This window comes from Nothoprocta perdicaria, unplaced genomic scaffold (assembly GCF_003342845.1).
Source record: "Nothoprocta perdicaria isolate Ctin4 unplaced genomic scaffold, notPer1 scaffold_100, whole genome shotgun sequence".
Lineage (NCBI taxonomy): Eukaryota > Metazoa > Chordata > Aves > Tinamiformes > Tinamidae > Nothoprocta > Nothoprocta perdicaria.
This window is the reverse complement of record NW_020454095.1, coordinates 199,698-225,253: the sequence shown is the minus strand read 5'-3', so window position 1 is coordinate 225,253 and position 25,556 is coordinate 199,698. Positions and strand designations below refer to the sequence as shown.

At 49.1% G+C, this 25,556-nt stretch overlaps 1 protein-coding gene across 1 annotated transcript; it reads right to left on the bottom strand.

The window, feature by feature from the left end:
- Positions 1-4,706: 4,706 nt before the first annotated feature.
- CD101 (CD101 molecule) lies at positions 4,707-23,294 on the bottom strand. Its single transcript, XM_026040347.1, has 9 exons — positions 23,251-23,294; positions 21,930-22,318; positions 20,568-20,984; positions 16,172-16,558; positions 15,037-15,417; positions 12,712-13,116; positions 7,264-7,671; positions 6,088-6,483; positions 4,707-5,312 (listed from the first exon to the last, which is right to left on the bottom strand). The coding sequence occupies exons 1-9, from the start codon at positions 23,292-23,294 to the stop codon at positions 5,122-5,124; spliced, it is 3,018 nt and encodes a 1,005-aa protein (XP_025896132.1). The 3' UTR covers positions 4,707-5,121.
- Between the last annotated feature and the right edge of the window lie 2,262 nt (positions 23,295-25,556).

Genomic DNA, 25,556 nt, shown 5'->3' with positions numbered 1-25,556 from the left:
AAAACACATATCAAAACAGCATCTTTTATTTGTAGTTTTTGAATATTTTATCACAGGAACAAAATAATACCAAATTTCAGCAGCATCTCAGRGTTAACAGGAAGGAATAAAGATGTTGCTGGAAAGAGGAACATGGCAGGAGAAATGTCATTTGTTTCCAAGTAGTTCTCAAAAGCCTGGAAACTCTCCACACTAACCTTCCCCTGGCACTACCAAGGAATCATGCTGCAGAAGCAGCCTCTGCTGCCAGCGAGCAGGGCTGGACAGCAAACTTCCAGCCATTCGCCTCARAAGGACTCCAAGCACCTCCTTGCCTGCAAGGCACTTCCCATTGCTCCTACAGCCACCAACTCCTCACTCCGCGAGGCAAGAGCAGTCTCAGAGCAAAGGTCCTCAGTGCACCCACCTTCAGCTTAGTGATGTGCTCCTCTGCAACCATTTGTGTCACTGTGCACTGCATGAGCTGCATGCGTGGGCATTAGACATGGGCCTTGCTCCTGCCCAAAGGCAAGGGTCATGGAAACCCTCCACACAGGCAGTGCAGTGGTTTCATTCCCAGCGGCCCACCCTCACATCGACCGTCTTTCAATGGGGGAAGCCTGCCAAGTGGTAGGTTTGCCTTGCCTTGTTTGAGAAAAAGGGCTTCTCCCCCCTTGCACTATCATTTCTAKGGCTTCACTTCAGGCCTTCTTGGGAAACAGGGACTCCCTGACTGGAGAAAGTCTTGTACTGATCCCTGACGGCACAACAATAAGGAACTACCCAGACACAAATTTTCCAGCACAGAACAGCACAGCACGGCACAGCACAGCTCTGGTATTTCTATAGCTTGAAAGCACTTTGCTTTTGATTAATTCCACTTGCACCCACTCTGCATCGCCTTTTAGCTCTTCTATGCTGGTTCAAAATATTAAAAAGGACTAGAAGGACTTTAGGTCTTCCCACAACACACTGCCCCTAATGCAGGAAATTCCTGTAGCAAGGGGATATTTGCAGGAGGTGATRTGACAGGAACACTGCTGTTGCATGGCCTGGGTTTTTGCACCGCTATTCCCTGTGGGACTATTACAGCTAAATATATATTATATCAGCTGCTCTTGTTTACATCAGAGGCTGAACTAGGAAAAAMGGTGGTGATGGTGAAGGATAAAGGTGGCCAAGAGCTCCGGGAGCAAAATCAACACCCTCCTCCTGACCCAACACACACACAGTCTCTCTCCTTCACATATATTTACCTCAGCCAAGTGAAATGTTCTTGCTAAATATAGGACTGTTTTGCAGCTTTTCCTGTGATAAGTTACGACTCTTTCTAAGTTCACTGCTGGAAAAAAATGCATCTTAAAATTTATAGCTGAAAGATTTGGCTACAGCCCAGCAAAGCCAGAGGAAAAGAAAAAAATTGGAGTTGTGGGGTGAAGGCACCAGTGAAAAAACACACATATTCCTCTATCAGACCCTTTCATCAAGACTCCAGGCACGCTTTATGAGCTTAAACTGGAAACTCTCAACTTGCATGAATGAAAAGTCGCTACTTAGCTAGGTCTCTAGTTAGTTGAGCAAAAATAGGGCAGAAAAGGAAAAGAAAGCATCCTGTTGTTGGAGAACTTTCCCTCTCTCTGCCAACCTTCTTCCTCAACCTACCAGATACACCGCCTCCTATTGCTGCAGCACTTATTTACAACTTTTACACAAACAWCCAAGGCTAGCAAAGATGCCTCCACAAACTAGCAACTGTGGGCTGAGGGGGCAGAGTCAGGGATGCCACAAGCCCAGAGCTCATGCTGCTTCCAGCTGTCCTACCATGTAGCTGCTGCAGCAGGATTTGCCTCAAACTGCCACCCTAACTCTCCGTTATTAATGGTGAGGGCTTAAATGAACTAGATATTTCAGAATATCTAGCTAGAATATCTTTCAGAAAAGGGCAGGTGCTGATAAGCTTTGTCACACGGCAATGGAAGAGCGGGCTGTCAGGCTGCCTGCCCTCACAGTGGTTAGCTGTGGTAGCACCTGAGGAGGTGTGAGACACCAAGAGTTTTTAAAAAGAAAAAGGAAGCTAAACACCCACAACCACTTTATTTTAGTTCTCAGAGAGACACTGGGACAAAGAATGTATTTGCAAGCACTTGGACACAAGAAAAACAGAAATAGTTTTCTTTTTGTCATCAAGAATATATCATGTCAAACCTATCTAATTGTTCTCTGCAATATAGCAGCAGGCCTTGTGGGAAAGAATAAACTATAGACATTACATGAACTTGACTTTAACAAGTCATAATTTAGGCTTCTGAACTAAGCTCCTGTCCTGAGGAGCTCCTGTGGGCAAGGTAAGAAAGCAATCAGATGAAAGTTCAAAGGGCAAGCATAATATTGGTAGGTAAACTCTGTGCAGAAAATAATTATTCATAGCTTATGGCCAAAACCAGTTCCTACTTTGCCCCCGCTAGCATCCTTTTCTATATTCCCTAATTAGGAGGTGGGTGCCAGGCAGCAGCTACAGGGCTGTCTCAGGGCTGCCCAGGCCAACAGGCAGGTAACAACGACCCTCGCATTGTGGCCTCTCCTCAGTGAATAACTTCTCTGGGCCCTCTCTTCATTCAGCTATCATTTTTCATGAAATTTGTAAGACCTTAATGTCTGGGGAACATCTATTTCTCCATCAAAACAAGCTGAAATGAGTCCATGAATTAAAACGTTATCACAAAGCAACTAAGAAAAAAGCACAGAGGGATCCTTAACAAACTAGTGTAGAAGGTCATTTTGCAGGCCCATGCAAAATGCTACAATTAGATAGGAAACAAAAAAATCAAAAACCTGAACACACAGTGGAGAAACAACTTGCTAGACAGCAAATCTACAGGAGAGGAGCCTGGAGCCTGTGGATTGCAAGCCAAGTACAAACAGCCTCCCACTGTCACATACATACTGAAAGGCAAACATCCTACTGGGATGTGTAAATGGGCTTGTAACCCACAAGGTTGGGAGGGAGTGGGAAAAAAAAAAAATTTTGATAGAGACAACCTCTTAAGCCGCTCCTTCATCTTTTCTCCTCCTCCTCTTCCTCCTTTGGCTGCCGAGGATATCTTGGCTTACTCTGAACTTTCAAAAAAAAAAAAAAAAAAAAAAAAAAAAAGGAGGAAAAAAAAAAAAGCCTTCTGCAAAGCCAGAGCCAGTGCTCTGAGAGAAGGAGGCCCAGAAAAACAGCCTGCAGAACAGTGTGAGAGAGCTGGAGCCAGTCAGTGCAGAGAAGGTGACTGATTAGGGAAAGAACAGTAGTCTTCAAACATAGACAAAAARTGATTTTTAAGGAGAAAGGGAATGAACTGGATTCCAATTCTTTAGGATCCAGGACAGGATGCTTTTCTAACCTTTCTAAGCCTTTCTAAGGAAAGTGAAGAATTTGAACAGGTCATCTACGGAGGCTGGAGAAGCTCCCCTCCACCCCCCCCACCTCCAATCAAAGAATCTGTTTGATAAACCTCTGCCGTGATTTATATACAGTTGCTTCTGCCTCATGTCATTGCTGCAAATTACACACTGAATTCTAACTTTACAACTCCCTGGAATGTGGACAAACATAAAAAAAAACACAGCAGTTTGCACAGTTATGGACTGACTACCACTTGACTTTTAGGGACTGAATTGAAATTTCCCTTCCTTTAATGCATCCTGCTGTTAACCTTCAGAAAGCAGAGTTCTTCAGTGTTGAAAGGACAAGTGTGCACTGGATCCCTGACCAAAAGAGAACTGCCTCACAAACTACCTTACAAATACACAAAACTGTCCCAGGAGCAAGAGACACCAAAGACAGAAATGCCTAATTGCCTTATAATTCTGCATTTCCAGKGCATAGCATGAACATGACAGTGACATGAGCATGTTTTTCCTCAACCCAGCAGCAGCAGGAATCAAGGATATGCATGGTATTGCAGCTAGCACAAGAGACATACATGCAGGAAGGCACCTTTCCAGGAAGACGGCTGTGGGGATTCTCTACCTGTCCAGCATACAGACAAGTAGCACCTCCTCTATAAGCACGAGAGAGCCCTTGAGATTTTCATACCCTTTCCATACTGTAGAACTGTAGCGCAAGCTTGAGAGAATGCAGGGGCTCTGCAACATGAGTTTTATTCAGCTACTACTTTATGCACATAAGCCTTTACAGACAAAGGCTGTCCTTCCAAGAGCCAATGTATCATATGGTACAACCTCGAAGCTGAACAAACAGTGCAGGTGCCAGTTGTACAGCTCACTTGACCCACAGACGGAAAAGTCATGCAGGGCTAGACACCATATTTCCCTGCAACAGTGACACCAAAGGAAAGAACTGCGAAAACTTCATGCTCTCACCCAGCTGTATTACTGCCTCCAAGATGGGTTTGTGTTTGCAGCTTCCTTCTTGGACCTAGGCTACATGTACATTCAGCCTACCTGCATGTACAGTCCTTGCTAGGTTAACAGGGTTTCCCTTTGCTGGATACCTGTGATGTTCCTGACACAGAGCTTCTTTAGCTCCAACTAGACTTGTGCAGGCTACATCTTTTTGTGGCGTGTATGTAATGAGGATTCACTTTCTTTCAAAGAAAGCTCTTCCAGAACTAGAAGACAGCAGCATCTGGGAATWTCACTGGCCCCAAGGGATGCACAAAGGCAAGTGCAATGCCTTAAGCRGGACAACAACGGTCAATTCCCAGTTCTGCCACTGGTTTTTAGTCTACTGGCTGCTCCTACTTTGTCAAGTCTCTCAAAACAAGCAGTAAGTCGGTACCTATGTGCCCTAGCTCAAAGGAAGCTATTATTCTCTTATTCCTATAAGAAAACAACAATCCTTCCTTTCACAGTGTGGGGAGATGCATATAGTAACCATATGGCAAGGATCTCACATACAGGGCATCAGATGGGTGGGTGTCTAACCCAGCAGACAGAAACACCCATTATGAGGATCCTGCTTGCTAAGTAATTCTCGACTGTCCCAACTGCTTCATTCCAAAGAGTAAATGTGCAATTTCAAGGATTCATTGCAAGAGCTACTGAAAAACAATACAAAGCCCTACTGCAAGCATTCAGTCCCCTCTAGATACTACAGCTCCACTCATTTAAGTCACATTGTTCAGCACAGGYCAGCTAAGTTTGCTTCACATCTTCAGTCCTTTGCAATTCTACCAGCTGGTCTTCTCTGATATCATCCTTTCTGACTTTCCTGAAGTAGTAGTAGAAGCCAGCAATGGCCAGGAGAAGGATGAGAACCAGAGGTAAGTACAGGATGAAGTACAGCAGTGGTGGAGATGAGCAGATCCTGGACAAAACAGTTGATTCTGGGAGAGAAAAAAAAAAAAAAAAAAAAAGCAAGTGAAAACTCAAGCTAATTTTTCTTTTCACCTCCTTCTCTTTCTATAGGATAGAATTTGTTTTGTATTTGTTCCTTATAAGTTGTTCCTCATTCTTAAATATCACCATTTTTGAACAATTCAGACACCATGTCTAAGGCTGCCTGAGGAGAAGGGGGAGAGAAACAAGGTAATTTGCCTCAGGCTCTTGTTTTGAAAGGTCAGACGGAGCATGAGGTTGGCTTTCAGCTGGAGCATTCCAATAGAGACAGCAGAGCTCCTCAGCTAATTCCTTCCAGATGTTAATTTATTCCAGATCGGGCACCATAGTGAAAAGTTGTGTTTCCTTCATGTCCTTCCTGGCAAAAGCTATGGTGGGCCAAGGTAGAAGGTTGTTGCCAGAGGCTCTACCAGAGCAGGGAGGAGCCAGAGGAAAGCAAAGGAAACAAGACCAAGGAGGTCTCTGTCCTCCACAAAGTCCTCTCCCTTCCTTCCAAGGGCATTCAACCCAGCAATGTGCTGCAGATACRAGAGTTGTCTCTTAGAGGCCAGTGGCCTCCTCTGCATTGCTCGGCCAGCACTCCCAGTGTCTCTACGGCCACCTCCACCATGCACGCACCAAGCGCCCTGTTCTCATCTTGCCCGGCTCGGCTGCACGCTTGCTGTTGCAGCTGGCACCTGGAGCAGAGCACTGCCGTGACCCGTCCCACGTGTGCCACCACCACCCAAGGTTGCCCTCACCTGCAGCACAACAAGGCATTACCTGGTGGCAGCGTAGTGAGCTTTGTGTACCCCGAGAGCGCCGACGCTCGCAGAGCCCAGGCCTCTCCCTTGCCGCCCTGCTGCCACTCCTGCACCTGGCAGTAATAGACGCCGGTGTCGCCAGCCTCCACATGTCGCAAGGTCAGGCTGAAGTCGCCGGCAGCAGGGCGCCGCAGCTGCAGCCTGCCCGCCYGGCCCTCCTGCGCGTACCCCACCGTGCCGTCGCGGTGCAGGTGCAGCAGGGGCCTCGCGCCGGAGCGCTCCTCCTCGTGGAACCAGATGACGGAGACGCGCGAGGCGGGCGATTGCACCCCCTGCATGAGGCAGGCCACTGTCGCCTCGGCACCTTCCCTCACAGAGATGCTGCCATTGGCCTTTTCCACGTCCAGTTTGTTCTCTGGGAAGGGAGGCAAGCAGGAAGAGCTGTCAGTGTTGCAGTGCTGCTACAGATACTCTGCTCCCTCTTCCACCCATAGCCTGATGGAAGATTGTCTGAAATACACTTACAGGCCCCTGTGAGACATACCCTCTGTGGCATTTATGACACTCTTTGCCCCTTTTCACCACCTTCCGTTGTAAAACTTGTTCCCCTCCCCCTCCAGATAAGTGACAAGGCTTCCCTCAGACCAAAAACTGTTTAAGAAACTGGAACTCTGATTCAGTTTATTTAAGGTTGGCAACTGTATGTCAGGTCAGGCTGACAGTGTAGCTACTTGGAAGCACTGAGTCAGGGAGACTCACCATGCACCCCAGTAGTGTAGCCAAGATGCAAGCAGCTGAACATTCAGCCTTGTTCTCAATGGCTAAATGCACTAGGATAAATAACATTATCTTGATTCAAGATGCTCAGGAGTGTCAGGAAAGGGCTATTCACTGCACTGCACAAGCAATCAAGTGCTATGTGCTTAAAAGAGAAGGCCACAGTTCACTCTGTTATGAAGCATTATATATCTTCTGCTGCTGGAGGCAAAAATACCAGCTTCATTGGTTTGGGTGGATGTGGTAAATTATCCTAATACTCTTATTTCCCTTTGAGGGATACTGGCACCTCCTCCCTCCATGATGCAATGCCATGAGTAAAAAAATCCCTAAATCCCAGATCCACACAGGAGCTTAGGAGAAGAGGCCAGGCCAACCTCCTCTTGTGCACCTATGCAAGAGAGAACCACCTGTTTACCTGAGAGCTTAAATTCCAGCACAGTCCTTCCTGATTCCCTCTCTCCAAGTTTGTACCAGCTGTCTGCCAGCCAGAGCCACTCCTCTACCACACAGTAATAGCTGCCTTGGTCTGCATGGTTGGTGGACAAAATCTGCAGCCTGAAGATATCACTGGAAACCCTCTGGCTCTGGAACCTGGACCTCTGTGTCAGAGAGCTAAACTCAGCTCCATATTCCAGTATGTTGCTGTAGTTGACCCTTACAATTTGCAGAGGGGTTGTATGGGCTGGAGGAGGTGGTAGGAAGTACCAGGTAATGGCCAGCAGAGCATTTTTCTGGGTAAACATGATTCTGCATTCAATGGCTGCATCAGCACTGGCAGCTGCCTCCACAGAGCTCTCTTTGGTAGCAACCTGAAGCTTGCTTTCTGAAAGGGAGAAATAAAATAATCATTAAAGCTGTAACTACCAATACAGGAATGCTAGCAGGAAAAAAAGGATATGACTGGCCTGAGAGGCCTGCCAAAAGAGGACAGAGGGAGAGAAGGCACAAACATCCATTAGCAGGAGCAGAAGAACTGAGGGAAAAGGAGAAGGAACAAATTCACACACCTTCATTTGGGCTTTGACTGAAATTCTCTGGCTGCTACTAGGCAGAGGAATAGAGGAAACAGCCTGAGAGATCCCAGGGTATAGATGGGAAAATTAAGGCAGACTCCCCAGTGAAACTTGGAGGCAAGGGCTGTATCTGAAGTGAATGTCTCAGTCTCCCGCTGTGTCTATCACTAGGCTCACATGTAAGTGACAAAACCAGCCCACGGCTTTGGAGACAGTGAACAATAAGTGTCTTTTATCTCAGGGAGACTAAAGAGTCTGTGTGGGTTTTGCTAACAGTTACTGTCTCATCTGTTTGCTGGTTATTAACTGGAAGCTATATAACATGTTTCTGGATGTCCTTTGCGATTATACCTGGTAATAGTTCAATTAAGCACTAAATAGCTCAAAGGGAAACTCCCAGTCCTTGCACTGAGCAGCTCTCCCCAGGAACAGTGCGGTGGCAGCCGCTGCAAGCACAACTGCTGCTTCCTGTTTGTGGGGCACAGTTCCCACTTGCACATCACCTTGTGCTGGTGTTACTGCTTCTTCTTAAGCAATATAAAGACTGCAAATGAGTCTCTTGGAAAACCCTCTCAATGTCCATRTTTTCCCCCGAGGCCTCTTCCTGCCTTCATCCTATGACACTATCTTTGTCAGATGTGGCCAGCAGCTAGGGAGTATACATAAGTGTCTACACAAGGGCATACAGAAATTACTCAGCACAAGACCTCTTCAAGGTCTTACCAGACCATAGGCTGAATTTTCATTCCTGGATTTTCCTTGTATATCTGCTCAGCAGCTGAAAGCCTACTGCGGTAGAGTCTGGGATGAGATCTCACCTGTTGTTTGATGGTAGGATAAAATGCATACTGAAGGGAACAAACTTCCTCACCATGCACAAAGTCTCTCCTCCTGCCCTGACCCACACACTCGCTAGCTCAACCCCATAGCTCCTTGCTGGGAGACAGGCAGGTCATGGGGAGATTGGGTGGAATGGGCGATAGCCACCGCCTCTCCTCTCACAGTGGCTAAGAGGGAAGCAGATCCGTGAGAAAGGAAAGTTCTCACATTTCCCCCATCTTCTTTCTTCTGAGAATCTCTCAAGCATTTCCTTTTCCAGCGTGATCTTTCATAGTTCATCCCAAGCCTCATCGCCTCTCCCTTCTCCCCTGGACTTCCGTGGCACTCCTGCCCATGCTCCAGGGAGCTCCCATCTAGCCATCATCACAGGAAAATATTTTTTCTAGGACCTCTGGGTCACAGGTACCCAGAGATAACTGTCCAAAACAGTCTGAAATCCACTTCAGAGGCTATTGTTGCCTCTCCTAAGATCTGTCAACACAAAATAACTCTTTTGATGGCTCTTTACATTGCCAAGCATTGCTCTGCTTCCCTTTCAAGTATGCCAGCACCATCTCCTCATTCATTTCCACCTAGACAGTTTTCTCATTGCACACTGCTGCCCTTCCTCCTATCCTCTCAGCATGCAATCAACAGTCATATTTTCACCAAAGGGTAAACAGTCTCCTACACAGCCCTACTTGCACGTTCCTGCATCTGTTCACTGCTGCAAAGGGGAGAACTTGGGCACTGACAGTCATAAGGTGCCTGCTCTTCCCAAGGAATCCACAAAGCTGTCCTGCATTTCACAGTGCAAGTTACACTGCTCTCCATGAGTGGGTAAGGGCAAGAAGCAGAAGAGACAGGAAGGGAGCCACTCTATTAGAAAGCTGCCCAAACTCAGGCATGCACACACCTCCAAACTAAGCAGGCTTAAGCATGCCTAGGGACTAGACACAAATTGATGTCTTCCAATTTCAGTACTTAAAAGTGCACCCAAGTCCAGAGCCAGCTGTAAAGAAGCATAAATCTGCCAAGTGAGACAGGTGAACCGATCATATTAAAAAAAAAATAATGAATTTGGTTCTTAACTTTAGCTGCTACATACAACAGGAATATTAAGCTGCCTTGTCCCAAGTGGGGACATTGCTCCTATTTTCAAGGCCACCAGACAGGTCCTAGCGAAGATTAAAAAAAAAAACAAAAACAAACAAACAAAAAACCCAGACCTGAATGATTGAAGAGATAGCTTAGCTCACTAGATCATTTTAACCTAACAAGCCCCTAACAAGGGCTAAGGCAACAGCTGTCACCTAAGCTTGACTTGAACTCTGGACAGGCCTAGAAAAAAACCACAGCTGTTTGGCCAGGCTAGAGTAAGTGCATCGTCCTTCAAGTGAAGTCCCCCCTGAAGTGCTGCTGGGACCCAAGATGGGTATATATGACTCTGTCTCCAATTCCCAGACAGGGTGCCAGCAGATGAGAGAGCAAATCACCTGGGGAGGGACCTCTAGGGAGAAGGATCCAGCCTGACATCCACTGGAGCGAAAAATACTCCAGAGAAACAGAAACTACTATATCTCAGAGAGGAGGCAGGAGGTGCTGTTAAAAGCACTCAATTTTGATGAGAAAAAAAAATGCTATTACATTCCCTGAAAAGATCACCTCAAGAGGAAGCAGAGCATTCGCTACAAAGCCCCTTTCTTTCAGCTCAAAGTCTCCTGTCACTCATATCACTGCTGCTAAAGATCAATCACCGAAAAGGGCAGAGCAGCTGCCTCCCTTTCCCTCTGGCATATAAAGATGCGCTTGTTTTCTCTTTCAATTTCAATTTAATTAACTAAGCTGAATCTCTCGTCGCCTGCCTAGCTTTGAACGGTGCCTGCTGACAACATGCTTTCCATGAGCGAGAGGACGCGGTAGCTTCCAGCAACCCGTGCGCAGACGGCTGGCGTGCAGGGAGCAGCTCACACGATGCCTCCGGCAGATTGATCCAGAGGGAACCCGGCATGGGCAGCCTGGTAGGAGCATCACCTCTGGGACAGGGCAGAAAGTGYATTACGGCTAGGCCTCTGTCTGCTTGCCCAGGGCACTAATTATCAGCCCACCAAGGGTCGGATGCTGAATTATTTGAACAGTTGGAGATGGGAAGGATTTGTGCCCCTTCTCCCGCTTTCATGCATGTCCCTCCCATTTGAAGCTCTAGGCCAGATCCACAAGGGTATTTCAATGCCTAGAGCACCTGCCAACAATGAAGAAATTAAGCGCCTAAGCAAAAGTCAAGAACTTGAGTATCTCTGTGGGCTTCAGCCATGCGATTTTACATGCCAGGAAACTAAATGGTGTTTTTCATAATTTGCAGTTTGATTTTCTATACTTTAGCCTCATTCCATTGCAGCTGGGATGGGGCTTTTTCCACAGACTTATGCTGTGTCTTACTAAATATCCTTCACTGGCTTATGCTGCCTTTCTTACAGTAATAGTACTTACAGCTAGCAGTTATCCTCCTGTTACATGATTCCTTCCCAGTTGACAGTGTCTTTACACCCTTGCAATATCCAGTAAATGGCTGCAATATATTTGGAGCCGAATGTCCTAATATCTTCCTGCTCTACTGCTACTGCCTTGTTCTCCACAGACAATCTACAATTATGTTGCTTTTCTTAATGCTATTTACATTACAAACATGTGCCCGATCTGCTGTTCATTGTCACCCCAGCCTCCCTCTTGCATAGCTGCTTCCCTCACACCAGCTGGCTGTAACTCAGGTGTAAAGCAGGGTKCCTCAGTACCCAGCTCCACAGGGGCACGGAGAAGAAGAGCCACAGAGCAGGAAGGACAGCGCCATGGAAACAAGCCTGAACGGTGAAGGAAACATAAGGTCATGCTACAGCAAACCCTTCAGCCAAAAAAACAAGGAAAGTGAGTAATTTCAGCTCATTGGGTTGTGATCTCTAAAAGTCAAAGATTAGAGAAAGAAGCACTTAATGCAAGAAACGAGGGGGGRAAAACAGCAGAAGAAGAAACAAAAGAAAAGAAATTTCCTTCACTGACGAAACAGATAAGAGGGGGGAAAAAAATCCCCAATTTTTGTGCTTGCTTCCATAGGCTCAGAGGTTTTGGCCTGGGCCGTTCCTTTAACCCCTCCAGCAGCTCTTGTCACATGCAGGGCAAACTGCCACTGCTCTGCTTCCCGGGGCGGCTGGAGCACACGCACAAGTGAAAGAGTCAGCTCAAGGAATTTGGTTTATTTACGACATCCTCTTCAGCAAGAGGAATGAGCCTGTGGCTCCCTGCAAGATACTGGCAGCAACAGTCCCTGCCTTTAATCAYGGCCTTAAAAGGGCAACTGTGCGTGCAGCTCCTTGCTGTGCAGCGCAGCCCTTCCCCAGGGGCAATACCTCCAGGCAGGGGGAATACCCAGCTGCAGGTTGGACYCAGCTCCCAGCCCTGGAGAGAGGTGCGGGTACTCCCCACAGGCTGTGCGCCTCTGCCGATGGGCCTGGCTGGGAAGAGCAGTCCAACACCTTAATATATGTGGGAAAGCTTGGGGGAAGGAGCGGAGGAAACTGTCCTCCCGTTACCCACTCTGGAGAAGCRAAGTTGTCCCCTGGCTCTCTGGAAGATCACTGCCATAGCAGGCCTCTCTCACTGCAGAATGATTAAGGTTGTAAGGGACCTTTCAGGATCATCTACTCCTCCTGGGTCATCAGCTGGGCTTAGGCCCACAGCCAAGGAAAAGGTTAGCCTTCAGGGGAACTTCCTTCTCCCAGAGATGCAATGTAAAAGCCTAGCAGCAAGGTTGATCCATATATGGTGATTTGCAAACAAGCCTCACCACTCACCAATCCCAGACTTGCCTCCAAGAGTACTGTTAAGAGTTGTGGGTGCTGAGGCAGCAGGAGGAGCACTTGGAGATGACCCTCATGGGGGCATCCCAGCCCTCAGCGCTCCCTCTAGGCCCTTGTTATTTTCTATAGATTTGGACAAGTTGCACCACTGCTGAGGAAACACACATAGTGCCACTTTACCTGGCAGACTGACTTTTATCCCCACAGCGTTGGATTTCACGACAGCAGCCGGCTGTCCTCGTGGTGGGGAGCTTCTCCTCCAGATCCCCACCTCACACCTGTAGGTGCCCTCATCATCTGCCGTGGCGCCATGGATGAGCAGCTTGGAGGAAGAGGCAGCCTTGGTCAACTGGGTTTTCTTCAGGAAGTGTGGCTGGGCCGTCCCCCATGCCACCATGCCATCAGGAAGGACTCTGACCAGCTCCTGGTAGTCCTCYGTGGGTTGTTTTGGGTGGAACTGCCATGTCACGGACACCGGCATCTCCTCAAGGGCATAGCTGGCACTCAGCTGGCAGAAGAGTTCAAAACTCTGAGTGTACTTGACGCTGGCAGTTCGGCTTATCAGCATGGCGCTCAAACCAAGATCTGCTCAAGAGGAAAAGAGTCACTGGTGCTGCACTCCCARAGACCATCCAGTAACTGCATTGCTACACTACCTCGCTGTCCCCCTGCCCATATGGTACCTTCTCCTGCTGCATCAGCCACCTCAGAAGCTCCCGTCTGCCATCGGGCTTTGCCTTGTTTTCCATGAGTGCTGTTGATGCTGACAGGTGATTAGCTTTACCATGGAGAAAAGCTTGATACAAAGCCCATTCCTATGGCTTGCCCATCACCTGTGTGCACATTGCCAACCCAAAGCAGACTTTTCCCCTACTGTGTCAGTGAATCTCAATGTCACAGAATCAGAGAATCGTAGAATTGTTAAGGTTGGAAGGGAGCTTTAGAGATCATCTAGCCCAATCCCCCTGCACATGCAGGGTCACCTAGAGCACGGGGCACAGGGCTGCCTTCAAGCAGGTCTTGAATATCTCCAGAGAAGGAGACTCCACAACCTCYCTGGGCAGCCTGTGCCAGKGCTCTGTCACCCTCACAGTCAAGAAAAATTTCCTTAAGTTTCTGTGGAACTTTYGGTGCCTCAGCTTGTGGCCATTTCCTCTAGTCCTGTCGCTGGCCACCACTGAAAAGAGGCCGSCCCCTCCTCCTCACTGCCTCCCYTGAGGTATTTATACACRCTGATCMGGTCCCCCCTCAGCCTCCTCTTCTCCAGGCTGAACAGGCCCAGCTCYCTCAGCCTTTGCTCATAGGGCAGATGTTCCAGGCCCCTGATCATCCTCCTGGTCTGCTGGGCACTCTTTGTAGCCTGCTAGACTCTCTATGAGCCTTGTAGCCCTGCTCTGGACTCTCTCTAGCATCTCCACATCCCTTTTGTACTGGGGAGTYCAGAACTGRACATAGTCTCCAGATGTGGCCTCACCAGGGCTGAGTAAACGGGGAGGATCACCTCCCCCRACCTGTCAACAAGCAGTGCTCTGCCTTATATTGCATTTGTAAATAGTATTAGTCTGATTTCCAGCTAGACCCCAATCCTACTTGCACTGTGTTCTGCCAATGCTTCTCTCACTGCCACCTTCATCCTGCTATCGCCTCTTCTCCACTCACACAGCTTTAGCAACACTACCTAGCACTGTGCTGCCCCATGCCCTGCTCCTTCACCCCAGGTACCCAGGCAGCTCTGGGCACTCTGCTTTCCAGACTTATGTTGCTACAGCAGTCTTCCAAGCCACACCTCATGGCACCAAGGTGCCATGCGAATTGCCTTGTATTTCTCCTGAAGCACTAATGTGCCATTTTGAATATGTGCACTTGGTGCTGCCTGTCACTCACCTCTTCCCTCTCCCTGTTTTGTTGTGCTGTTTGTTTAATGTTTTCACTTTTTGAGCAAGCAGAACTATTGTGGCCCACCCAGTGATCTAGGCACTCATCATAGAGTGCATCCATTCCACCAATCAAAAAGGAAAAAGACATGGGCTCTACATGCCTAGGAAGTTAGAAGATCAGTGCTCAGAAAGGATGCAGGAGAAGCAATTGAGTACGAAAGCCAAGGGTGTATCACTGACAGAGGCCACAATCAGCAAGTGCTTTTGCTGATCTTAATTACCATAAGCAATTATGCTGATAGAACAGATATCGGCATTTGAAATTAAAGGATCAGTTAAGAATGAACTSTTAAGCAAATCATTGCCTTCTGGATCTTCAGGCAGTTTAGTAGTTACCTATTATTTCTCTCTCTGAAACATCCTGTGAAGGACTCAGATCCCTTGTTACAGTTGAAGAAATGAGGCACTCCAGTGGCAAACGACTGGCCTCAGGTCACCTCACAACAGCAACAAAGCTCAGCATGCAGACTTTGTTCCTAAGCTTGGGTTCCCATCACCATATTACTTTGCCTCTCCTCACATATGCATCCAACTTGAAGACCTCCCAAAAACTGGTGGCCCAACTTACCCAGAGGGCTGACAGTCACTGTGGTTTCCTCTGTCTGGGTCCAGCTTTTGCCTCGGGACCACTCCACCACTTCGCACCTGTAGGACCCACTATCACTTGGGGCTGACGTGTTTGAGATCACTAGGGTGAAAGTGCTGGAGCCTGTTTTCTTCAGCCTGATGCTCCCCTGTGCACCACGGTCCTCGTAGGCACTTCCCAGGGTTAGCGAGCCATCCCGCTCCATGGCAGCCAAAAGAGCTGGTGGACCCTGATGTTGCTGCAGATGCCACCACCGTACAGACAGAGGGTTGGTGGTTCCCTGTACCTCACAAAGGAAGATCAAGGCATCTCCTGCTACTATCTGTGCCGTGCTGGTGGTCATRGACAGGTGCATTCGGCTTTCTGCAAACAACAAGTACTTTGTTGGAGAGGACTTTTTTTTTGTCATCAGAGAAAGCCAGAGCTATTGTTACATTAAACAGAGAGACTATATAAAACTTCGCACTGAAACTGAAAGGAATTGTCTGAAAATTTCAACCTTTTCTTATAACCTTTGAGAGCTTTTCTTTTTAATGGCTTTCCTGGAAGGTTTATACATAAAGGAAGGTTTTAAAACGGAGTCCCACCAGGCAGATTTTGCTTTTCCCACCACCTGCCACATCAAAATCATCATAGTTGAGCTACAACAAGGAAACTAAGAAATATCTCAGAAGCTTTGTGAGAGTGGTCTCTCATAAGTCACCCCCCCAAAAAATAGAGACCACCCTGATGGTAATGACAATGATTCCCCTTTTCTTAGCGGAATCTGTTATCCTGACTTATCCTGTGATGTTCAAGAGAAGCAGCAGGGACTGCTCTCAGTTTTTCATGCCAAAGACACAGGAGGACCCAGTTTCCACGGAATTCAACCAATTTGCCCCAAAACTTGTAGCATAGAGACTGAATTAGAGGTTTACACTCTGTTAAGAGTTGCTGCACCTGCCATGCTAATGTTTACCAGATTTTTTTTTCAGTTTTACGTGTTAAAAATTATGGTATCATTTACCCTTTACTGCAAACAGCAGTTGCATTATGGACAGGTCCCTGTCAAAATGAGGCCAGATCTCATGATCACCGTGGATTTCATCTAGCAGAGCAGCCAAATAGATTTACTAACCTATTGACTTCACATTGACTTGGAGGCCAGATGACGATTTTGTTTGGATGCTCTGAAAGTCTCCAGGAGCCTTCTCCAGCTCTGAAACTGAACAGCTGTACATACCTTTGTCCAGCAGCCCCACCTCATGTATGATGAGGACATAAACTGAATCACTTTGCTTGAAAGCTTGAAGCTGCCCCTGCTTTGCTCTCTCCTCATATTCCTCCTTCCAGTTCAGCACTCCACTTGGGCCAACCATGGCCACTTCAGTGCTGTTGAGGAGCCAAAACACCTGGAACAGTCTGTCACGGTTGTTCTGGGCCCCCACGCAGCAATTAAGCTGCAAGTTGTCGCCTTCGGAGAGGGAGCTTTCAGCAGCAGCAATGGTCACATGGAGATCTTTACCTGTGAGCAAACAAGAACCAGGTGGGTGTTGGTGACCCTCAGATTTCCTTTCACCTGACAGCTCCAGAGGGCACAGAGAGAGAGATGACAGGAAGTTTTCTGCTCATTTTCTTCCATTAGAAAAGGGATCTAACTGGGARGTTTTCATCACTGAGAGAAGTTAGTCAGCTCCAGGATCTAGCTGCTGGTCACAAGAGAATGAAGCACCAGTGCAGCCATGAAACCAAGGCTCAGCCCTGTCAGGACAGCTAACAGCTCAGCCACTGGGATGGCACTGAGCTACAGATATCCTGGCTCAGCTCTGGCATCCAAACCAAGGTCTGCCCTGATGCAGAGGTGTCAGACACAGCTCCCTGCCTTGGCGCCTGGAGCTGTTCTGCTTCACTTAGAAAATATCCCTTAAACCAGAAGGGACTACCAAGGGTCTTTGTAACTCAGTGGTCATTTTCATTCAGCTCTCCATGATGGGAAGTGGCACGCACTTGCATTCAAGTTCTTCGTCTGGATCTGGGAAAGCTGTTTCTCCCAAACCACAGATGTGACTGGCTACTCTTGGATAGGTAAAAAAWTTGACAAGTTTTCGATTAGTCCATTAGTCCAGACAAGCAGAAATTTCAAGAGCTATAGAAGGTGGTAAGAAGAGGTGAAGGTCACACAGCCTGCATTCTGTTCCTACTAGCTACCAAGTGCAGATGCCTACCGAAGAGGATAGCAACGGGGGAGCATAAAGTTATCCTTGTTGACCTTTTTGAGCAGTCAGCTGCACCTGAAATATGGGTCTCTGGGTCCTTTAATACCTAGAGACATCTAATACCTCTAATATCTAACTCTGGATCCACCTCCCCTGCAGAGTATTCACAGCCTTGACCCCCTGCTTGCTCTTGGGGCCCAGCTGAGGGTCCTTCAGTAAGTCTCAGAGCTGATGTATGGCAGAAGGCAAAGACCTGCTAGGACACTCTGAAATCCTGCACGGAGTTCCCACAGCCTTATGATGCTGTGCAAAAGCAGAAGCTAGAGCTCACTAGGCAGCCTGTATCACGCACCCTGCATCATGATGATTTATCTCCTCCTTGGGTTGCTGGTGTACTTCCCATGTCTAGCAGGAGGGACAAGGCTCTTTGTTATGGTTTCAAGGTAAAACAGAACAGCCCGCAGACTGCTGCTAGGAGGACTCGAATAATTTATTGAAAACAAATTATCCTGTTAATTTAAACATTGGTTCATAAACAATTCATGAACAGGAATCCCAGTCGCTGCAGATATGTGTGGCATTCCCAAATATTTGCTGGAGAGTTTAYAGAAACCGTTGGTGCACATGACTGAGTAGCAGCCTGGTTTTACTGTGACWGGGCCCCAAGGTCCCAGCTCTCCTATTCAGCTGTGGGGCCAGCCTGCTGCCCTTAGGTGCCTGAAGCCAGTCCCTACGCCTCATCCAGCAGTATCAGCTGGTCTAACACAACCACCTGGTTTCCTTTTTATAGTCATTGCAGCCTTGATAGCTACTGCAGTGCAAATGCTAAACTTTCATAGAGTTTCTGTGTTTCTAATGAATATGTGGCACATGTATAAGCCACATAATACCACCAACAAGCGAGTGCAGGAGAGTACACTGACAACAAATGCTTGCTGGAGAGCAGCAGGAATAGAAAGCCATTGCTCTGAACTGTGCATAACAAGGGGAATAAAACTTGTGAAGCCATCCAGCTTTCAGGGATCAGGCTCTTAGAGGGGGAGACAGCTCACTCCCGTATCTTGCCCGCTTTGAGCCATCCCCACCAACTCCTTGCTGATCTGTTTCTTTGTTTTCCTGCCCTGACTCAGTGTCCTTGCATGTGACACCTGCTGCTTTCACTGCTTTTGCTCTGCAGGCTCCTTCCTCCACTGCCCTACTTGCCTCCRTGCACAGACCAGCTCGCCGAGGATGCTGCCCCAGCACCCTCTTCACTCACCTCTTTGTTCCCAAATGTGTGATTAACTAAAGAGTTTCTCTCCTGCTTTTCCTGCTCTGCTGCCCTCCAGGCCTCATGGGGAGCTGAGCCCCTGCCCTGAGCTCACCACACTGCAGCCTCCAAAGCCTCTTCTGCTCTGCTGCCTTCCTGCTGTGCGGTTTGTGAGAAGCCCTTCATTCTCCACGCAGCGCCRGTACCCATAAGGGCAACACTCTTGTCAGCCTCCAAGTCCCTAGGAGAGGTCTTGCTCATTTTAGTGCACAGCACTGTATATTCTGTTAAAGGGCTTTCATTAGACAGAGGCTTTGTCTTGCATGCTGCATACCAGGCAATGTGAAACTTTGGTGGGAAAGACAGATTTTCCCTTCCTCCAAGAACAGCTAACCACATGCAGCTGGAGGAAGCCCATGGTGAAGAACCACAGCAAGCAAAGGGCTTGCAGCAGGAGGGAAGGCAGGCAGGGCATTTAGAGGAGTGGGGGGCAAACATGCAAGTTGTAAAATTCTCAAAGCAAATGAGAAAGAGAGTTTCCCAACAGCCCAAGCAAATTGATGTCATATTTGTAGAAGGCAGGAGCCACAGAAGGATGCTGGGAAGACCAAAACAGATGGAAAAGATGATRTCTGGAACTACAGAGTGGAGTCAGGGAGGATAGGGACAGTGGCAAGAGACTGATTTTCAGGCTTTTCTTTCTTTCTTTTACTACACCCATAGTAACAAATCTAAATATTAATTTTACATTTTCCTAGAACATAGGCTAGAAATTTGGTCCACTCACTTTGAAGCACAGTCTGACCCACAGTCCCATCACAGCCACATACAGAAAAGTAGGAGACGAAGGAACAGTCTAATAAGTGGCAACTCCAGTTGCTCTGRAGCCCAACGGGCTTGTGACAACTTGGATGGACAAGCCACCTCCAGCAGCACTACAGAGCTGTGCAACACCCAGTCAGCACACCCACTTGCCCCTCAGAGCTCCTGGCTCACACAGTGGGCAGCTGACTGCAGTGCACTTCAGTCTTGGGGACAGTGAGACCCCAAGGCAGTCTAACAACACGCTCTTCCGCATACTTGAACTGAACATCGCCAAGGAGCCGGCTTGCTGCAGGCACACTCTGTTCTCTCTGCTAACACCTCGGCTTAAGTTTGCCATGCTACATGACTGCTGTCAGCATCAAAAATGTCAGTGCTAGCTGGCCTGAGAGGAGCTGAACTGTGCAAGCCTCTTAAGCAAGRAGTAGCAACCACTGTGCATTCCACACCTTGGTCTGCTGCAACATCTACCCAGTTTGCCCCCTCAATGCCTGGTAGCTGCAGCTGAAGCCACACTGCRGGGTCTGCCCGTGTTGGCCGATGTCTACTGCCAACACGAGTGCAGGGCTGTGGTGGAGACAGGTAACCCTGCTGATACCATCAGTAATCCYATGAGGCAGAAGCAGAGGCAGGTGCTAAATGCAGCCCCCAGGGTAACCTGTGCCTGCCGCTGGGCTGCTGTGTGGTTGCTATCTATCTGGAGGACAACAGCTCCCTGAGACTGGAAGAGCCATCCCCATCAGAGGCTGAGCTGCAGCACAGCCCACTCACCCTTTGAGCTCTGGGCTTGCAAGCTCTCAAAGCCCTACCTCATGAGGAGAGAAAAAAAAAATGTGTTGTATTAACTGGCTCAGCCCCAAAGACACTGTGGTGAAAAGAACAAAAACAATGCATGCCTTTACAGTCATCAGAGCATTGCTCTGCCCTGAAGCCAGGGTGCTGGATACTCTGAGCTAGTGCTGCCAGGAGACCCCTGACTCCTGCATAYGCCTCAGGAACTGCAAATCCTCCAACCCATGGGAAACAGGCTTGCTCCAAGAGGAGAAAAAGAACAATTTGTTTTCTCCGATGCTCAGATGCTGTTTGCCTTAGAGTTTCAGCTGACTGGCTTTAGTTCAAGTATGTTGGAGCAGAGAGGCACTCACGACACAGTCTAGTGACTGCTCAAGGGCACTGAATGATGCCGTTACATTAGCTTCAGTGCACAAGTGAATTGTAGCTGAAGTGGGAGTCTGCAGGGGCCTTACCTAGACTCGTGACTGTCAGCGACGTCTTCTCTGTTTGCTTCCGGGAGATATCCTTCCATGTCTTATCGGGATCCTCAATCCACTCAGCTGCCTCGCAGTATAGCTGGCCTTGATCAGATGGCTTCACTGCCCTGATGGAGAGCTTGTACGTGGTATTCCCAACTTTGTCCAGCCGCACGTCACCCATCAGAAACCTCTGCGTGTAAGAGGCCCCTGGCCTCAAGACAAAATCCTTGGACAGAGTAAGGATCTCTTCAGCATGGCTGTCTCCCTCTCCCTGAAGATGGTACCAGCCAACAGAGAGATGCGTGTGCTGGGTGGTGGACTTGGATACCTCGCAGGTGAGCTCCACTGAGTCCCCTTCAGTACGAGTCAGAGCCTGGGACTCCATGGAGGCCGAGAGGGTGTCTTCAATCACTGAGCAAAGGGAGAGAAACCCAGAGAATGCTGCTCACTGCGGAACCAGTGCCAAGCCCCCAGGGATCTGACAATGTTCCAGAAATATCCTTCACAGACGATTGACGAGGCCTCGATCAGATTATGCCAAAGTGTGAAGTGCTTAAAATCTGAGCCCGAAAGAAAGCACAGCGAATCTCTCTGTAGTGCTTTCTTCAGTCATGCTATGGGCTGTATTAAGCAACCCYGAAGAGATTAACATCCAGCCCCTTTCTGCCCCTCAGTGCAGGCTGGTGCAATACTAAAGGATAAAGGAGAAGATAGGGATGAATACAAAGCATTTAGACCTCAAACTGCTGTAGTACCATACAGACTGGAGACCTTATAACAGGACTTYTTCTTTTGTTTCTACACTGAGCCGCATCTCCTCTGCAAGTGCTTTGCTAGCTCTGTTCCCTCCTGCTATTCCTGTCACGTCCTACACCCCTGACCTGAGAGGACACCATCAGTTAATGGGATCGTAGGAGCTTTTAGGCTGCAAGAAAGTACTTGGCTGTGAAGTTTTGTAGCTGCATCGGGAGCTGAGGTTAGTGTCAAGCCCTGGGGCAGCACAGGCTTCCTTTCCCCCTACCCTCGTGTATAGGCCAGCAATCCTGCAGCAGGAGAAAGAAAATTTGTGCCTCCCATCCTTTTTATTCACGCTTTCCACCAGACATCCTTCTGCCTGAGAAGCAGTSACCCCTCATCCCCAACTGTGCTTTCTGTGGCATAAAGCAGGAGGTGGCAGGAAACTCACCCGTATTGCTACACGCCTTATATGCCCATGCTCTGTTGTCACTGCACGTGGAACAGCGTGTCTGCCCCGGGCACTTCGCACCTTGAGAGCGCCAGCAAGGAAAACCCACAGCCCAAGTCACTGGGGCCCAGCAGCTCCAGCGGGGAGCTAGCCACTTCTCCGAGACCTACCCGAGAGGTTGGTCTTGGCGCTGTAGCTCCCGAAGTACCTCTCGTCGGTGGTGGGCGTGTGGCACTCGTACTCGCCGGCGTCGCGCTCCTGCAGCTCGGTGATGTGCAGCTGGGCCGCGTCGCCCTGCAGCCGCTCCACGTAGATCTCCCGGCTGCGCACGCGCTGCGTGTAGATGGCGTAGGGGAAGGAGGGGTCGGCCGTGCTCACGATCTGCACCTCGCGCTCGGGYGCCGACGGCAGGTAGATGGACCACTGGAAGTTCTGCTCCGCCGGGCCCTGGTAGCCGCTCACCCGGCACCACAGCGTGACGTGGGAGCCTCTCACTCGGTAAAGCAGCCCCTTTTGAATGGTCACCACCCGCTGGCCACTGCTCAAACCTGTCAGCAAACGGTCATCACAGGCGGGTGTGCATGGATATGGTTGGACTTGATATTGAAAGTCTTTTTCAACTATAATGATTTTACTCTATGCAGGAATATACAGTATTTTAGAGGTGTACACTCAGAACAGCAACAGGCCTGGGAGTGCATGGGACTGTGAGGTAACCCACAAAGACTTGGTCTGCAGGGTTATTCTTCTGAAGCACGAAGCTTCAGGGACTTTGGCACTCAGTACAGTTAAAAGGACTAATCATGTAACAAAAAGGTTCCAAATTTTGTTATATCCCAGTGCAGCAGGGCACACAACAGAGGCCAGAGCATCACAGCTTCAGGGCCTTCAAGCTTGATCATGGCATCATCCCACGAACTRCTCAGGGGGAGCTCAGTGGAAGGGCCTTGTAGCTTGGAAAGATGAAGAGAGCGCAGAGCTTGGAGCCTGCGCAGGCCAGGATGGGAAGGGAGTGGGTGCCAGAGCCTGAGACAGGGATGCATTGCCAAAGCCAAGCACTCCAGCGCTGGGTAAGGGCACATTAGACAGCAAAGGGAACTGGCAGGCTGGGCACAGGAGAGATGGCTCAGCTTTGTGCTGCTTCCCAAAATACACATGGAGCAAAACCGCCCATGGGCACACATGCACTGAGCCAAAAATCAATAGCAGAGACCAAACCAGGGAATGCCCAGGCTGGTGGCATAGATTAAGAAACCTCAGGGGCTCCGTCCCACAGGAAGGGGTAAAGGACCCCTTTTGCGCCTTTGCCAGGGCAGTTGGCAGTCACACAACCATGCATGTCCCCTCATCAAACCCCAGCTGGAGACCAGGCTCTCACTGCACAAAATCGCAGTGATGAAAGGAGAAGGAGATGCTTGACGTGCACCTYGGAGCCAGAGCAGCTCCAGGCTGCCCCCTCACCCGCCCTTCCGCGCTASGGGGCACTCACCCAGGAGGAGGAGAAGAGCAGCTCCCAGGCACTGTAGCAGCCCCATGGGAAAAAGCCSTATGTGGGTCCTCTCCTGGAGGAGTAGCAGAAAGCTTGTGACTSTGGTCACAGTGCAGTGATAGCAGCAGCCACTCCGCTTTTGAAAGCAGCTGGGAGGAACAAGCCAACCTCTGACCACAGTTTCCTCTATGCAGAAAACGTGAGGAGTGGTTGAGGAGCAGAGAGTGAATGCACAATAAGACACTGTGTCCAGGACCCAGCGCTGCTTGGAGCAGGTCGTGCTTGAGCCCCCTGCTCCTGTTGCTGCACACAGCACTGCTCATGCACACAGAGCTGGCTGCCACCCCAGGTGCCTGGGCATCTCTGCAGCCCCTGCCACGCAGCTCGTGCTGTACAGCGAAGCAAGCAGGCTCACCTCTCTGCTTCCACATTGTAGCACTGTAGCTCCCATTTTCTTACTCATGTTTAGTTTCATTAAGTAATTTTGTTTTGTTTTGTTTTTGCATCAAGCCAGCAAACAGAGTGACAGCCTGACCCGTGGGCAAATTGTCCTCCTGCTGTGTGAGGGCAGGCTTGCTTCCCCCTACCAGCACCTTATGCAGAAYGGCAAGACGCTCTCCTGCAAACCTGGGCTGCAGGCAGGTGCCTGCACCAGAGCAGCAGCTCTGCTTGCATGAGCAGCGAGGTCAGGGCCATCGCTGGCAAGTTGTGGTGYGGGGCTGCAGCCAGCTGCAAGCCCACAGGCAAGCACTGTGAGCCATTCCCCCAGCAATGCCACCAACCCCTATGGCTTGTCACAGACCATGCTGCTCCTCCCCTCCTGCCCATGCAGGTCATGAGGCGGGAGGTTGACAGGGGTGTTAGGGCACGTCTGTGGCCGGGAATATCCCGTCCGTGAGCATGCAGCTGAACATGGGGGTTCAAAGCGACAGCACTCAGAAAGGATTTGTTTCCCTTTTCCACGGGAAGGATGGCAGCACCAAGCATTTACTCCTGAGCACTGCTCCCACAGCACTGCCAGGGCACAGACTGAATGGCAAGATTGGCTCAGGGATTTGCAAGCTAAAAACACTGTAAAACTTGCTTGATCCCACTGGACTCCTAGAGGGAATGAGATTCATTTAATGAACAAACACAAAGGTCCTTCCTTTCTCCATTTAATAAACTGATCCTACAAGTCTGGGAGATAAGGCAGAGACTCCTTGCTGCAAGGCTTGCACCGTTTATTAGCTCTCTTGGGCTGCTTATTAGCCTGCGCACACAGCTCCACTGCCACCACTAGTCCAGGGGGACAAGCTCTTGCAACAGGCGAAGAGGTCCCTGCGGCATTTCACCTGTCCCCTGCTGCCCACTGTCATTATAGTGAAACTGAGAAGAGGAACATGAAGTGTTTTGTGGAATTAGAGGGTGACATAGACTGAAACCTGCTCAGCATTTCCACAGAGGCAATGGAGCAGGTATGGCAGAACTCTACATAGGCTTTGGTTCTCTGCTGCAGGATGGAGCCCTCCTGCCTTACAGGGAAAGGATCAAGAGGTGCCTGCTTTCTGGGACCAACCCGCTATTAGCAGTGACCTGGCGGGGAGCACAAACTCCTGCAACTCTCAGATCTTCTGATCAAAAGCCTACCACTTTGGTGGAAGGAAAAACATCGCTGCTACTGCAACAGAGTAAATGGAGAGGAAACTTTGAGTTCACCCTCAGTGAGCTTCCTATAGTCAGTGTGCAGATAAACATACACAAGGGGACACTTAAACTCCAAGCTTGCAACTTAAATGACACATGAATCACTGTTTACATTTGCAATAAAGAAACCATGGAGAATAGGATTGCTTTACCCAGCCCTATCACCAGCAATGATGATGCTCTGTGGACAAAAACAACAGCTCCCTCTTTTCGGAATGCTAGGCTAAAAGTTACTGCCTTCCTTCCTGGGAAATCAGYATAGCCAAACATATGGCAGAGCTAATAACCATGCAAGGATGTGTGAAGGAGGAGGATCAGAGAATCCTTTACAAAGATAACATTGCTCTTAGAAGCAACTTCATTGATGCCATGTCTGTGAAGAGATGCGGAGAGACACCCTTGCCTCATCTTCCTGGGGAAGGTTGGGGGAGGGAAGGCAGGGAATATGCTTCTGGAATAGCGCAGAGAATCCCCACCGGCACCTGCGAGGGGAGGCCTGGCCTCCACCAAGCCAGGCAGCGCCCTTGGCCATGCACCTAACCCGGTGAGTGCAAGCACTGCTCCATGCCCCTGGGATAAGCGCCCCTGCCTCCCTGCCCTCAACCCTTCCTGGCACTGAGCT